Source organism: Lacerta agilis, chromosome 10 (assembly GCF_009819535.1).
Source record: "Lacerta agilis isolate rLacAgi1 chromosome 10, rLacAgi1.pri, whole genome shotgun sequence".
Lineage (NCBI taxonomy): Eukaryota > Metazoa > Chordata > Lepidosauria > Squamata > Lacertidae > Lacerta > Lacerta agilis.
Window position 1 is genome coordinate 44100439 of NC_046321.1, and position 17102 is coordinate 44117540.

The following is a 17102-nucleotide window of genomic DNA, read 5'->3' on the forward strand; positions in this document are numbered from 1 at the left end:
CACAATCCCTCCTTTCCAAGGCCACGTGTCAATTATGGACAGGTTCAAAGACAAATGTGGGCATAGAAACAAATGTAATTTTCCCCCTTCGTTCACTAGGCTAGTTTCCACATAAACTCACATACCTTTCTCTCCTCTTTATCTATACAAGCAAGAGGCATTATTAGAGTTCAAGGGTGCATTCCAGTCAGGGGGGAACACTCCAGGAGGCTGCAAAGCAGAATCAGTAGGGAGTGTGGCCTGGAGAAAGCTCTGGGGGCTGGATAAAAGAGGCTTCAAGGGCCACATTCAGCCCCAAGGCCTGAGGTTCCACAGCCCTGATCATATTGTCACGGTCCCCTTCCTAAGCTCTACCCTTACTGTGCATTAAGTCATCACAAGTTATACCCATGATCTGTGGCAATCTGTATCTGCTTAACCAATTCAATCTGCTGCCTAATTCTATTCACACCTTTATCAAGTTTAAGGTGACTTGCTTCTGGTTGTGTTGCATCACAACATGTGACCAAACATGATGAGGCATGATTTAACTCAATGTTTAATACATTTTCCTATAAACGGGAGAAAAGGAAAGAATGCTTATTAGATACAATGTTTAAAGGTGCTTTGTTTTGTTTTGTTTTGATTTGTTTTGGAAACAAAACAGCAGGCTCTGATTTACATCTTTGTAAGCAGTTCATAAAATAATTTGGAAAAAGATCTAGCCTGAGTAACCTCTGAGGTGTGCCTGAGGAAAATGCCTGCCATCATTCAATTACAATCAGGAATAACACCAAGTGTCACATGATCACAGAAGCCATCAACCACAGTTGACTTGCGCTAGGACAGATGGCTGAACACAGGAACATATATGGGTCAGATCAATTGGCTCTTCTAGTCCAGCACCCTGTTCTTGCAATGGTCAATCAGACAGTGTTAGAAACTCAGATATATAAGCTAGGTGTTACAATCACCAAAACAGAATGTCTAGTTGCCATTTGGGGGCCAGATGGCTCTAAAGTCGTATTTTTCAATGTGATTTTTTGGTTCCTGCAATTCATTCTCACTGTGCAGATAAAATATAACAGAAAGAATTCTACAGGGTGTGTTGCTGGTGTGTGAAAGCAGTCAAGATCCAAGGATCCCCAGGTACGAACCTCCAGATGGTGGAGACGGCAGGCGCCATCTTGGCACCCCGGCATCTTCACTTGGCAGCAAGTGGCCAATAGCCAGGGGCAAATTGCTCCTGGCGCCTGGAGAATTTTGAATGCTGCAATCAGATGTCTATAGGATGCCTGGTGCTGAACACAATGCCACCCTCCCCACCTGCAATTCCCAGAAACTTGGTATAATCTTGCACACTGCTTTGCTCACATCTACAGCGTGAAATGCATTTATGCACCAATTATTTTAGATACACTGACGATGTCCTTTTGCTACAACCCATGTCCTACAATCAATGTGATCGTGACATGAAAATGTGTGTTGCTGTTTTTAATCCGTTCCAAGACGTAAGAATTTGCGTTTCAGAATCGCGCGAAGCAGACTATATTCCTAAAGAGGAATCAATGGGGTACAACAAAGCAGAGCTCCAAATGATCAGCTTGCTGCAACAAGGGCTGGATAAGACATGTTGAGCCGCTGCCTTCATTCCAGTTCTCCTATAAAAGGACACCTTTGTTGGGAACTGCAAACTCCTAAAGGCATGGCTGAAGGCAAGTGCTTTTCCTTCACTACATGGTCTCCCACCCTGCATGCAACCTGAGGGTCTTGGCAGTGTTTCTATTAAGTTCTGATGCTATAGTATGCATTCCAGTAGCCTCCTGCCTGTCAAGTTCAGGGAGCCCCTACTCAAAGGCTCAAAGCTAGGGACCTTGGTCCAAGTCCTCAGCCAGTGGTCCAGCAGCCTCTAACTTGGGTCTTCTGCTTACTGCTGGACTCCAGTGTCATGACAACATCATGATGCACTCCACAAAAGTCAAATCTGCCTCTTACTCGTCAACCAAATCCCCAACCTCTATGGGGAAAGGGAGGGGCAACATTACAAAAACTGCCCCATCGAAAGGCCAGTCGCCAAACTGACATGCTTATAAGGCAACTAGAGTGAATTCATACGGATCAGCACAGGCTGAAGCAGTCAAACGCCTGCTTTACAATACACCCAGCCCACCAAGCATTCACTGCACCAGACCTCAGTTGACTTTAAATATAGCTCTGCAGTGGCACAGTCAATGTGGATGCAGTTACAAACTGCACATGCTAAAGGAAGCAAATGACTTGCTTCACCTGGACCACACTTTATAGCCATCTGTTCAACCACCATATCGTCCACTCACCAATGGGGTCACAGCAATTGGTGCAAAGTCAATTGCAAGGCAGAACTGAAGCTTAAGTACTGGTTAGGACCGTCATCTGTCAAATATTTCCTGTTTTATATACTACACTAAAAAGAAGTCCAGATCATCAAGATCAAATCTGGCAACGGTCTAGGAATAACTTGAGGATGATGAAGTGAAGGTAACATAACAAGAGCCAGTTCTACAATGTGCTCCATCATTGGACCAGGGAATCACTTTTTAAACAAAAAGATGATCGATCTGTGACAGATAAAACCCTGTTAAAACTGCCACACTGTGTTTGCGATCTTGACCCAAGCTTAAATAAGCGGCAGTCTACATACTGACAAGGTTTACACTTGCAAATCATGCTTCATCGTCCAAGTCTGATTGTGGGCGATCGACTGAGGAATAGAAAACATAATCATATTTAAAGGATATTCCAAGCACAATCCTGGCTTCTTGTTTTAAAGACTCACAAGCCCATTTTTCTAGTGCAAAACGTGTCTTGCCCCAATACAAATGTTACAAGAATTCCTATTCTTAAAGTAGCTTGCTTTTCATTATTTAATTTCACCCTAATACAGTCATACCTCAGGTTGCGAACGCTGCAGGTTACGTTATTTCGGGTTGCACTTGCGCTGAACCCAGAAGTGCCGGAACGGTTTCTGGCATCACCTTTAAGCTCTTAGGTGTTAATTATCTCTGTGTTTTATCAAGTACAAGCCCAGAGCATGAACAACAAAAAACCCTATATGCAGAGCAGGAACTGTGATATTTATATCCTTTCAGAAATATGTCTACAGGGTGCCTTTATATAACATAAGCTACCCATTTCCAAACGCTTAGAGAATAGGTTTTCAAGTAATAACGTCAGAATTTGTTTGGGGGAAGGGGCACAGCTGTAAATATATATGAATACAGTGAATGCACTTCTCATCTTTTGATTTGTTATCTCTCACCATAATATCTGCATGGATTCAAACATTACACATTTTATTAGATTATGTATTCATTTAGTTATGGATTTTACATGACTGTTTTTACCTGCCTACACTCTGAGATTTGTGCAGCGGGCATGAAACATACTGCTCAAATGTTCCTGCAGCGTTTTGTATGCAATGTCAAGTTTCACACTGCTAATCTCCTAACAAGCTCAATTTGGGTTTTTTAAATGCCTTTAGGCCAGTTTTCAAAGTCCAGACACAAGCCTTGCAAGTTGTGGTTTTTTTTTTTAACCAGCAACTCACCGTGCACCAAGAAATTTTAAATGCACACAGCAATCAACATCCCAGGACAAAGATTTAAAGGTATTTGTTGCTCAAATATAACAAAGCAATCTGCCTGCCTATGTGCATTTCTTAAAAAAAAAATCCCTGTCAGTTGTGTAATACATTTTTAATTATGATGTGCAAGAGTTTGCAAGAGAACACCTGATCAATTAATCATGAGTGCCTTCTTAGGTCTCCTCTGTGAATTCTAGCCATGCACATTTATCTGGCATGTTGTAGGCATAATACATTTCAATTAGCTCCCTTTTAAAAAGAGGCCACCCATTCTCCACCAGAAATTCCAGCCACTTTTCACTGCATATAGAACCATCTTTAAGGGTAAAATGCTCTTAAGCAGTGAACAAGCACTGCTTTGAAAGATGGAAATAAAACCATATGGAAGCTTTTTTTAAAAAATGAACAAGCATGCCTCACAATGATACAAACAATTTTCAAGAGCTGACATCCTCAAAACTGAAGCTTTTTACTTTTGTTTAAAGAACAGGATATTTTACAATAATTCAAAGTGCTCTGAAGGATCAGCATGGTATGTCATGCACACAAGTGTAAACCTTAACCTTAGACACAAAACCTGGGAATTCTTACAGGTGTAGAAGTTTCAACGTAGCTATGCTGTTCATATAGGAAGTTTCCCCATTCATTCCAATGCAGGAGGTACACCTGTGTAAACCGTCTTCCATTAAGGTGGGTCTGTTCCCTCCATTGGAATGAATGAGTCAACTTGTACATCCAAATGTACACACAGATCTCTAGAATCGGATCAGTTATACAGTATATACTTCCTTACATGCAAGCATTCCTTCCAAGTTTTGACTTTCTGAAAATAGATAACAAACCAACTCATATGTGAACATTTAAACTGCATAAACAAAAATATCAGACACAGATCATTTGTTGTGAGTTCAACCAGCATGCAGGTTTTACTATGATTTTTGCCATGAAAGGTTCACTAAATGTTTATGGACAGGGTCCATTTGTAACATCTTACATAGCCCCAGTTTCAATGAATGGTAGTTGCCCAGCTGCCACATGGCAATGTTAGACATCTTCCATTCATTTCAATGGGCACCTAACTGGTTATTTAAACCCAGCATAAATGAAGCAATGTTGATATGATTCAGTTGAAGAAACTAAAGCAAAGTCAGTCTGGTAACTTTAAAACCACCAATTATTTTAATAGCAATGATCTGACCTTTGACTAAATTTATAGTGAACAATAGTGAGCAGCTTTTGTCTTCCCAAACTTAGCAAACTCTGCAGCTCCAAAATCAAACGCTTCAGTCTGTAATTCTGCCTAAAATTCACTTTATATTCCAAACTGTTCCTACAAATGTAGGTTGGTTATTATTTCTCCATAGGCCTGAAATCCTAAGCATCCTTTTAATCAATCAATAGTGTGTGCATTAAAATAATTTTGGTAGGAAGTTTATTTGTTGTTTAAGCTCTATAAATGTTTAAATGTCCCTTGCTGTAAACACAATTTTAACTGCATGTTATAAAGACTATCCCTAACACTTATTTTTGCTTGACCACTTACGGTACAATGTGATCTTATAATATGTACTCAGAAGTAACCCCAGTGTGTTCAATGGAACTTGCGCTCCAAAGTAAGTGTGTGTATGATTGCAACCTAAGAGGTTCAAAATGATAGAACTTACTTTGAGTTGCAGATATAAAGCACAGGTATCTATGACCCTTCTGATGTTATTGGACTCCAGCTCCCATCATTCCTGGCCACTGGCTATGCTGGCCAGGGCTGATGGGAGCTGGAGTCAAACAACATCTAAAGGGCCATAGGTTAACCACCCCTGCTCGAAAGCGACAGGAGGAACAGCCAACTAAGAGAATGCTACAGGGAGGCTAGGGTGACAAAAACCCTTAACAAAAGGGGATGAACCACTTAGCTGGCTGAATATAGCTTTTTAAACTTCAGCTGCTAAAGAGAGAAAAGGGGAAGAGCAAATTAAGAGAGAGAGGGGGGGGGAGAGAAAGGTTTTCTGTAATGATACCCAAAAGTTAAAATAAAACAGACACAAGACCACAGTCAGTCCCTAAATAAAATAAAATTTATCATAACTTGCTGTGGTATTTTATAACCCTGAAAACTATCAAACATAACAGGACTAATTCCCACAAGCAAAAACCACCATACTAAAAATTATCTATAATCTGAGGAGCCCACAACAGTCTTCTGAAAGGCATTCTGCCACATAGCTTCTAACAATTACATAGCTAGAGAACATACACCACAGTTGACATCCAGGTTTGGTAAGACTTTGTTTTCAACAATATACTTGTAAATTAAGAGTGCTGGTGCTAACTGCTGGGTGACTTGTCTACAGAAACATGACTCCAGTGTTTATTTTCAAAGCTCCATATAACTGTTTCTTAATGTCACTAGTATTCTTCTGGTAAAAAAATATATATTATTAGCCCAGTATTTGTACATTTGTTAGATAAAAAAGTTCTTTCACTTCCACTAAACCTGAAAGTCTTTTCAAAAATCAACTGAGGACGAAAAGGATTCACCCCTTCATTGCCAACTAATCTGTTGGTGTCTCCCATCTCCTGACAATATTCAAAATTTAATGATGGTTCAAAAATTGTTTCTATTTTCTTTCAAAAACTTCCCTCCAAAATGAATCCAGCAAACAACATATGGCATAAGTTAGCAAAGTGCCCTAGAACATGCCCTATAATAATTTCTGATAATTAAAACTTTTTCAGAAACCTCCTGATTCTCACCAAGACATCATTGGTTTTATTCTCATCCACACGTTTAACAAAACACTCAGCTGCAGCAGACAGCTTGGATATAATGTAGAAGCCTGCAGAATTAGCATTTTTATTGATAGACATTCAAAATGTACTTAATTCTCAGCACTCAATTTTTATTTCTTCTGCAGCAGCACCCTAGAGTGCAGAACTTAAATATGTTTAAGTAGCAACCAAGGATTGCTAATTTCAAAATGGAAGGAAAACTGCCCCAGCATGTACTGGCTCCTCCTACAACACCCCTTCATGAAATATCATTAAATTGGCACAAACTCTGCAGATTAGATGTTCCACAACTGAAATCCTTTGGACATTGGCTGATAGGTGGGTGGTAATATGAGCAAACCTCACCTTTTGCGCTGCTTTAGAGGGACTCTTGTTTTTGCTTCCTTTAGGTCTTCCTCTTGGTCTTTTAGGAGATGGCTCTCCTATTGGTTCCTAAACACAGGAAAACACGCTATTGTGGCAAGAATCTCAATAAAGATCTGAAACACAACCCAAGACACTTAACATGCACAAAACAAACAGTGTCAGTTACTCAATCAGTTTCAATAGTGAAATAAAATAAAAAGAGCAGAAAACATTAACGTGGGTGCATTTTACTAAAACATTTGTTCATGCCTACTGGAAGTGAATGACAAACTGATGAAAATGTGTGTGTGCTCTGACACTTTGGATAACTCTTTCCAATCTTTATATAAACTTCCCTAACCTTTATATAAACTTCCCCAACCTTTATAATCAAGGATGGTGTTTGCAATTCTAATCATTCATGGCTTTTCACAATTGATTTATAATTACTCATTTAATTTTCATTTGCAATCACAAAAGAGGTTTGATTTTGATGTAGATTTCCAATATGAAAGAACTTAAAATACTGAAGTCTGTCTAAATTATAGTTTTTTTTAAAAAAAAAAAAATCTGAACGTTACAAAGAGAGTTGTGTCTTGTTCTATAGCTTAACGTTCTATAGCTTACCAGGACAGCGCTCCACACAATATACTGTATAAGATGAAAAACAATGCAGAATTTAAAAGGTGCCTGGGCTTCAAGGTATACAAAAACACTGATTGTTTTCACTCTGCTCCCCAATGGCTTCTCTGTTTGATAGTAAATAAAATCATAATCCGAATATGACTTCAGTTTTCAGATATTCCAAATATTTATTCAGTGAATCATATGGACTAAAAGAAAATATATATCTATCTCCTCCACATCCACTTCCAAATACTGAACATTTCATTTGGATTACAGGATGCGGTAAGACTAATTAAATTCAGTTTGTTAAAGGAGTCTTGGAATTCTCCCTATTGGTAAACTCTTGGGCTAGAGAGGAAACTTAGTGACATAATATCCTTCTCCAAAGGGAGTCACAACAGAAACAATGCTGAACACTGACTGGGAGGGGTGGAAAGGGGGGGAGACACGTGGGGGGGGGGCTCTTTCTGTGCAATCCACTGAAACCCTAACCATTCCATCCTCAAATCACAACCACACACACTTTTTGCGAAAACAAAAAAAAACAGGCTGAGGTAGGGGTGAGCTGGGAAGGGGAAGGAACGTCGTGATAGCTCAACAAAGGTAACGCAAGGGGAGGGGGCTTGCAATCCTCCCGAAAGGTATTTTATTGCATTTCGCTGGAGAAAGGGGGGTGGACATAGGAGCGGCTGGGCGTGAGGACTTTGGGGGTGCTCATCCACCCTCGTTCCAAGCTTAAGAGGCGCCCTTTCAGAGGCGTTTCTTTGCATTTCTGGGCTCAGATCGGTTTGCTGATCATCTGATTTGCTCTGAAAGGAAGTGGTTTGACGATAATGAATGAAGTAAACTTTTTAAGAAAGAAAGAAAGAAAGGGGGGAGAGAAAAGCCCGCGGAAGTCAAGTTTTAAATGCACTTGGCGTATCCCTATTGCTCGATACACTGCAAACAGCAGCAGCAACGCCGGCCAGGATGCAGTTTTCTCCATGCCGGCTCCGCAGAGCTACAACTGCAATGCTTAATTGGTTGCATCCGCAGACTGTGTGCGTGTGTGTAGTAGAGAAAAAGCCCGGTATCCCCACTGGCCTGTTTACTTAGAGAAGTACAAAGTATTTCTGGCGTTCTCACTGCCTTGTGCAAAGAGCCAGCGAGAGCCAGGCGTCTTTCTTATATGCTCGAGTCAGCGAGCAAAACCCGAGCTCGATTGTGGGTTGCCAGAAAGTGCCCGAGGAGATGGGGGGGGGGGTTTTACCAAGCTAGATTCGCCCCTTCTTAAAAATAAAAATAAAAAAGAGTAAGCCGAGTTTCCCGGTGAGGGGTGGAAAGAGATAACGCAGACACGCAGGCGATCACGGAGGGTCTCCTTTTGTACATATGCACCGGAGGAGTGTGGCGCGTTTTTTAAAACCCCCATAGTCAAGATAAGGAGGACCGAGGACAGCAGTGCCCTCTGGGAGCACACACACAAAAGATTGAGACATAGCAAAGGCAGCCGGGGAGCCCAGCCTGCCTGCCTGCTGTCTCCCTTGCACACCCCTCCAGTTTAAAATCTGCTCGGAGCGCTGGTTGGTGGGACCCGAGCTGCTCTGCGCTCCAGAGCGAAATAAACCCTCCCGGGCACACAATAGAAAAAAGGCCGAGGGAAGTTTTCGCCTTTTAAAAAGAAACAAGCGCGCGCGCGCGCCCAGAGACAGACAGACGGACGGACAATCCAGCACACACACACACACACACACGCGTCCCTCTGTCCTCTCCAAGAGGGACTTTCCCCCCCGATCCTTTCCTACAGTCAGCAAATACACCCGCCGCCACAACAACAATAACAGCGGCGGCGGCAACCACCACCACCACCGTCGCATCTCCTCCAACCACGCGCCGCTTCCTCGCCGCCGGGCACGTGCCCTCCCGGTGTGTGTGTGTGTGTGTGTGTGTCCCCCTCCGCCACCCCGGCTTTGCGCGCGCTCTCCGTGTCGAGGCTACTAACTTGGGGTTGCTTCCTGGGTCTGCCGCGACCCCTCTTCGGGGGCTCCGAGGTGGCAGGTTGCTCCTGGGAAGCGGCGGCGGCGGCGCTTCCCGAAGACGAGGGCTGGCCGGCTCCTTCGCCTCGCGCGCTCATCGTGGCTCCTCGCTTGGGCTGCAGCCGCGCTCTCGTCGCCTCCGCGCTCGCTCGCCCGCCCGGCCAGGCACCTCGGAAGAAAGCGGCAGGCGCCGAAGGCGAGCTCGCGTGCGCGCTGCCCCCAGCAGCAGCAGCAGCAGCACCACACCGGACGTCCTGGTGCTGCCAAAAGGAGAAAGGGAGGAGGAGGAGGTGGCGACGACGGTGGTAATAATGGTGGTGTTGGGTGTTTGCTGCAGCCTCTTTTTGCAATTTAGCACGGGAGTGGAAAGGCAGGAGGACGCAGCTATAGACGCTTTTGGAGGGAAGGTTTTTCCCCCCCTATTTCTTTTTTGCTTTCGGGGGGCTGTGGTAGGGGGGAGGGAGAGACGTCGAGGCTGGCTTGCAACGCCGCCACGAGAGAGCAGGAAGGGTGGGCGGTCGGGCGGGACGCGCGCGCTCCTCGTCGTCGTAGGCGAGCGGGGGCTCCGCAGCCCTCCGGTGCGTTTCAGCTCCAGAGGAGACGCATGGCAAAGACGCGGAGAGGACCCAGCGCGCCTTTCGGCTGCCTTGAATCAGACACGCCGGGAGAGGAAGAGAGATCGGATTGGGGGGGGGGGGGGGGCTTGAAAATAGAGCTATAGTTGGATAAACGCGGAGGGATTGGACGACTAGAGTTTTTCTCTCCTCCCCCCCCCCACCCCTAAACAACCACCACGATGCTGGAGCCTGTGAGTGAGCTGCCTGCTGGGGATGGAAATAGGAGATTCCTGCCCCCGATGGCAACTGGGATGAGGGTTTGAGGGGGTTTTTTGTTTTTTAAAGGGAAATGGGAGGGCGTTGGGGGACGGCGGAGGGAAAGGCCACCATGAGGAAAAGGAGACGGCAAAGCTACGGGGGGGGGGGCGGTCAGGGCTGGTTTTGGACCAAAGAAATTATTAGAAAGATAGCAGCGCTATCCCCCCTCCCTCCCATGTAACTCCTCAAGTGGCCGATCAGATGTTGGTACTGGTAGGTATTTTGGGGCCAGGCCACCAAATACTGTTGAAATCCCCTCCCAGCACATCCAACAAGCTTTTTGGGGGTCGGACTGGGCCTCAGAGACCAGCACTTCTCAAATTAACTACTGGGGTTAACAGTTCCTGCTCTGTGCCAGCCACAGTGTGTTTTTGGTTCTGCTCTGGAAAACTACATAAATTAATCAGGGGTTGCTTTTTCTAGGTGGCATTTTTCAAAATGACTACTAACGTCACTTTCTGCTATTCAGAGGTACCAAAGAAGTTGACACGGTGGACACTGTCAAGAAAGAAAGAAAAGGTTGCTTCTGAGAATCTTGCTCTATGCACACCAAACTATGGCTTGGTTCACACATAACACTAAGCCAAACAATGGCTTAGCCTGAATGAACAAAGCTGTGGGTACCCAAAGGAAAAAAAAAAAAAACTGCATCCATTTTGCTATTCCCCCAGCCCTTCTACCCTACTCAGAACTAGTTTGGCTTAGATTTAGGTGTGAAACCAGACTTGTGGTTTGTTTTGCTCCTAATAAACCATGAGCAGGAACCAAGGTGGTTCTTGGTTTAATGGCCACAGTTTGCTTGGGAGACACTGACAGCATTTCAGGGTCCACATGGAATGCCAAGTCAAACCATGGCTTAGCCTCTTATACCTGGTTAACCATATTCTGACATAACTTTTTTTTATTAGTGTTCACTTTTATTTGATGGTTGATTTCTGATCCTTTCCCCCTTCCATTTAAGAAATGAACCGACTGGTCAAAGAACTGGAAAGTTAGGATCAAAACCAACACACAACATTCATTTACCTCCTCTCATGGCCTTTCCTGGCTCATTCCAGTTGCCGTTCACAATGCTATGGTGACAAAAGCCTCAAATGGCAGAACTGCCCTCAAACTCTAGACCAGCCTTGCCCAACTTGGTGCCCTTGGTGCTGGATTACAGCCATCATTATCCCTGAACATCGGTGATCCTGGGTGAGGCTGATGATGGGAGTTGTAGTCCAACAGCCCCTTGCCTGCCCATGTCATCGTCAATGTCTCGGTTCTATTATTCTCATCTGCTCATCTTAAACCTCATTCTCCTCATACCTTGCTTCATATAAAAGATAAAAATTTTGTTATTATCCATATTCCCTCTTAAATTCATTGCTCATTCTGCACCCTTCCTTTTGTCTCTGAGCTTCTTTACCTCCTACAATCTTTTCTCGGTGTAAGTTTTTAAACCTCAGCCGAGCTGACAGCATTCTCGTTCCTCACAAAATTTGCCTGCAAACTGCTTAAGTTTCCTGAACAAACATTCTGAGCTATCCCATAAGTTCAGCCAATCTGTGCTAGAGATCTGCAAGCCACAAACACAATATTGATACTTGGGACTATTATAAGTTATCTGAATACAGAAAACATTCTTCAATGTTATGCACGTGTACACTTGCATGTGTGTGTGTAAATGGGTGGCTCGTTAAGTTCAACTTCCACTGATCAATATAAACTCCAAATGCATCGAGACTGAGAGGCCAAATGTAGCTTTTCAGTCTTCTCTATTCAACCTTCCAAAATCTTTGGCGATCCAGAGTCTGACACCCAAGAATTAATCTCAGCCTCACCTCTCATTGGTCCTCCTGGCTTCACACTCTGCTCACGTGCCTCTGTGGCCAGAAGGTGGCCTTGGACGGTGATAATTCACCTCACTTGTTTGCAGGGCGGATAGAGAGGGACCACTGATTTTGTATGGGTGGAATGTAGACTAGTGTCCAAAGGGAGGAGTCATATCCATTGCCTCTGGCCCCACCCATCCCTGTCATGTGGCCCCTGGGAGGATGGACTTGAAGGAATGTGGCCCTTGGGAGGCCACTTGGGACTGAGCAGGCTGTAATGGACACCTCAGAAGCAACAGGGTCAACTCAAGATGAAAATGTTGGGGCTTTGGGCAGTGCAAGGGTAGAGTGGATAGGAAGATCAGGGAAGTGAGAGAGTGGAAAACCTTAAAATGCTGGTGATTACCTGCTTCAAAGTAGGAAGCAGGAACACAAGTGTTCTCTCTGGTATTCACAATGACCTGACATCTAACGTTAGGCATGCCAGTGGTCCTTGGAGTGTTCTGGTATGAATTCTTGGGGGGGGGGTCAGACTCAGGATCTCCAAAAACAAGATGTCCTCCAGAAGCAGCCACAGAAAATGTTAGGATTGTGAATGGAAGATAAGCAAAGTTTCACAGCTTCTCCTGAGCCTTGCATATTTTCTTATATTATCGTTGGTATTGTTATGACTTGTAGGCTACTTTTCAGAATCAGATCCTCCCCAAGTGGCTTAACAGTCAAACAACTTTGTTAAATAATCATTCAAATCAGTTAAATTAACTCAGTAAATAGAAAACAGGCAGCAGATATTTTTTTAAAAAAAAACAGCCCTTGTTCAGCCACCACAGTCCCTTCTTCCCAAGACAGGATCACCACATGTGATATGTCACAATCAGCTCAGTTTGTCTTAACCAAAAACCCGATTGAAAAATGAAGATCTTTATGCCTCATCTAAAGGAAGTCAAAGTGAGAGTCCCATGCAAATCTTGAGGGAGAAAGTAGGGAGTGGGGCGCTATCAAAAAGGTGGCATCTCCTGTATCCACCAATTTTAGCCACTGGTAGTTCCAGGATCAGGGCCTCTGAAACTCATAGGAGTGCAGTCAGTCTTCAAATAACTCAGTCCTAAACTGTTAAGACCATAACTAGCACTTTGAATGGGGCCTGCAAACAGCTAGCTCATGCCATATCAGAGCAATATGCTCAAAAACAGCTGGACAGCTGCAGTTTGCACTAACTGAAGTTTCCAAACCATCTCCAAAAGCAGCCCCTCATAGAGCATATTGCAGATGTCAAGGTTAGATGTAACCAGGGAATTGATAAATAAGGCCAGAACTACCATACCTGCAGTGGACCATGGCTGGTGTATCAGTCTGAGCTGATAAAAGGGGCTCCTACCCCTCATGATCACCTGTGCTTCTATAGATAACAAGTCTAGGAGCTAGGATAACAAGTCGGGCTGCAGAGGGACTGCAATCCTATCCAGAACTGGCTGAACATCACCTTCTAAATTAAGTGACTTTCCCACCCAAAGCAATTCCATCTTACCTGGATTAAGTTTCAGCTTGTTCCCAAGCAAGCAACCTGAGTTTCCTGGAATCTCCCTAAATGAGTAAAAAGAAGCAAAATGGGCTTCAAGTGAGACTAAGAAGCAGTGTGAAATCCTGGTGAGGAGAGGGACCTCTAAGACAGAGCAGAATGAACATGGGCTTTTGGGAGAAACTCTTTAAGGATTATGTTAACCACCTGGTGGGGTTAGCCACTAGTAGGGATGGATCAGTTTCAGTATCCCATTTTTCCAACCTTAAGTTCCCCACATTTTTTCAGAAATTCGCAATTTACTTTTTTAAATCCTTACGAGTATTCATCAGTGTAAATTTCACCAAACCAACATATTTTTGTATACGGTTTTGATTAGTGTTGCAAAACCTGCTTCAAAAATGTATTTTCAAAAGCTGTTTCCCCTAATGATTATGTTTTCTATATTCTGTAAGCTGCCCAGAGTGGCTGGGGAAATCCAGTCAGATGGTCGGGGAATTATTATTATTATTATTATTATTATTATTAATGATGATGATGATAATAATAATAACACTGGATATTTGTATGTTATTTTCACTAATAACACACGTTCCCCAAATAATTAAAAGTTTTATAAACATTGTTCGGTACAAGAACATCATTACAAAATTCAGATAAGTATGACTTAAAGAGGAAAGCTGGGTCTCCCATGTCGGTTCAAGAAGTGCAAACCTAGGTAGTTTCTCATTAAATGCACTTCTCGTGATAGATATATCTATTCTTGTGCACATTGGTACTTGAACCGCATCACAAAGTGCAAATTCAGGAGGATAGGTGTGTTTTGGTATGTTGGCTCAAGAAGTGCAAACTGAGAAGTTTCTCGTTAAAGGGCAAACAAAATCAAATTCCTCTCCTGTCCCTAACTGCTAGCCTACTTCCTTGAGAACTCTGAAAAGTTAATACTTTAATACACTTCTCCTGTGAATCTGGTACACATTAAGCCAGAAGAGCTTGTGGGCAAGATGAGCTACAGGTTTGGGAGCGGTGACCTAGATCATCTCTGGATTTGATGCTATGTTCAAACTAAGATGCATGATAAAGTAGAACAGATGTTTCAACCAGGCCATCCTCACGGTACTCCCCCAGAAACCCTGGGTAGCAACAAATTTGAGGCTACCACTGAAGTGGAGACTTTTCACTACTCCCTCAAATCAGGTTGATTTTCAACCCTCTTTCATCCCCCTGTTCTGAAATGTTAGTGCCATTTAGAGACGTGTTTCACTATCGCTACACAAAGATATCATCACATTGTCGCTGGGTAATTTAAAATACAGGAACCTCCCATTTATGCACATTCATTATGTGTGTGACTGCACACATACGCACATCGTGCCAAACCCAGAAGCGACCCCAAAAGTCACAAAAAGAGGTGGAACGGGGCGCTTGCAGGTTTTTCCAATGGGGTATCAAATGTATGTGATTTCACTGATGTGCATGGTGCCTCGGAATGTAACCCCCCCCCCCCATAAATGGGGAGTTGCCTGTATGTGAGTATTTAGATAAGTGGCAAAAGTCATAGAATCACCCAATTTAGCAGTGGTGGTTAGCTGTGGAAACAGGAAAAGGGATATCATGTCCAATTCACCAGAATTTTAAATCTCAAAATGAACTTTCTACTTCTTTTCCTATCTCTTTGAAATCCTTTAAAAAAACATCTGAAACGTGGCTTCACTTTTAATTTAAAAAATGCTATATTGACAAATAGATTGTTCCCTAAAATATTTATGTTCTACTTTTGTACCAAAATATCAGGAGGCATAGGTTGGGCTGGCTCCAATGTTGGCTAGTTTCTGATACCACTTCATCCCATACCAGGTCTTTTGAACTGACGGCATTAATCTATGTAACATAATATGACAGTTGAGTAATTGTTCTTTACCGATTTTGATCTTCTGATTTGTGTTTTCAAAGAGTTTACTGATCGTTTTGGTGTATTTGCTGTGTTGTGACTGACGCTGGGGTAGTTCATGGTAGTGGGTGGGAAATTAATCCAACGAAATAAATAAATTCCGCTAATGGCGATAGCCTGTCTCTATCAGAAGATAGCCTGAACTTTAGGGAAGTATTATAGGAATGAGACTTGTTCAGACAATTGTTAAAATGTACATTGTAGTATGACTCATGGGGTGAGTGGGTTGATAGAAATGTTACTACAGTGGTACCTCGGGTTACAGACGCTTCAGGTTACAGACTCCGCTAACCCAGAAATAGTACCTTGGGTTAAGAACTTTGCTTCAAGGACTTCCGGCGGCTGACGCCATTGCGGGTGGTCATGGGATGCTTCGGCTGCGAAGCACCCAGTCCATCCCGGGGGTTAGGAGCCCTGCAGCCGCATAGCGGGGCTCCGGTTGGGGTGCGGGAAGAGCGTCCCGCACCCTGGGCTCCCCGGCTGTGCCCGTTGTGGCTCCAAACCCTTCCCCCGCTCCCCCTGTAAAGGGGGAGTGGGGGTGAAGGGACGACGGAGCCGGGCTATAGGGGACATGCCCCAACCGGGATGTAAATGCGGCGACAAAGCCTGTGATGAGCGTCTAAGTTCTACCTGTCTTTGATGAGCTGATAAGAACCCAGAGGCTGTGAGTAATTGATTGACTCTTTGTATTCTTGGAACGATCTGGGGGAAAGAAGAAAGGCAGCCCGCCTCCCTTCCCTTCGGGAGGTGAAAGAAATTAACTCTTTAAGTGACTGCTGCTACAACAATCGATAGAAAGTATTTGGAATTTGAAAACTGAGACTGTTGAGATTCCCTCTTGGGGGTTAATTGGGGAAAAAATATCTCCATTTGAAGTTTTGGTCTTTATACTCCGGCTTCGGAGAAATGGCGACGACTTGGTTTGTCGTGGGAAAAAACTGAAACAAAGGAAGGAAGAGACAGGAACTGAAATTTGATACTCACCCTCCCTCCTAAAATGCTGGACTTTGTGCTCGCACTGGTATTGAACTCTGGTTTAAAGGATGAAGAAATGCTCACTGTCTTGAGGCTGGAACTGCTTAATCGAAAACTACAAGTTTTGAGTGGAATTATAAACAAAAAGGACTTACTTTCCACAGAGGAGGCTTTTCAAAAGTTCTACACAATGGAATCAAACCTTGGCAAAGAGCTGGGAGGGGCGCTGGAAGGATGGTTTGAAATGGCTGGGCAACTCCGAAAGGAAAAGGAACCGATTTCTGGGGGTGGCAGCCCTGGAACGGGAAAATTTACAATATCCAGACTCCGAGGTGGCAGCTCGGGGGCAAGGGACATGGAATTAAGATTTCTGCAAGAAGAAGAAGAAAAAGAAACGGAGCAGCCCAGAATGGAGGTGATGAATACCCTGAGGCTCGATGCGGGGTTTGTTGTGGATGCCTGGATCTGTGGACACTTAGAGGAAGACAATTGGAGATTTGGTTCTGGTGAAAGACAGAAAAAGACAATGGACAGAGGGGGAGTGGGTTGAAGTACTAAATGTATAATCCAAATGGTCTGCCATGGTATCTGAA

At 43.8% G+C, this 17102-nt stretch overlaps 1 protein-coding gene across 1 annotated transcript in view; it reads right to left on the minus strand.

Moving 5' to 3' along the window:
* The window catches only part of HMGA2 (high mobility group AT-hook 2), a 131535-nt gene extending 121795 nt beyond the window's left edge, over positions 1 to 9740 (minus strand). Inside the window, exons 1-2 of the mRNA XM_033163365.1 lie at positions 9342 to 9740; positions 6734 to 6820 (exon numbers count right to left, since the gene is read on the minus strand). Of these exons, the coding sequence (XP_033019256.1) occupies positions 6734 to 6820; positions 9342 to 9473 (219 nt within the window). The 5' untranslated portion in view covers positions 9474 to 9740. The remainder of the gene's footprint in view (positions 1 to 6733; positions 6821 to 9341) is intronic.
* Positions 9741 to 17102: the final 7362 nt, after the last annotated feature.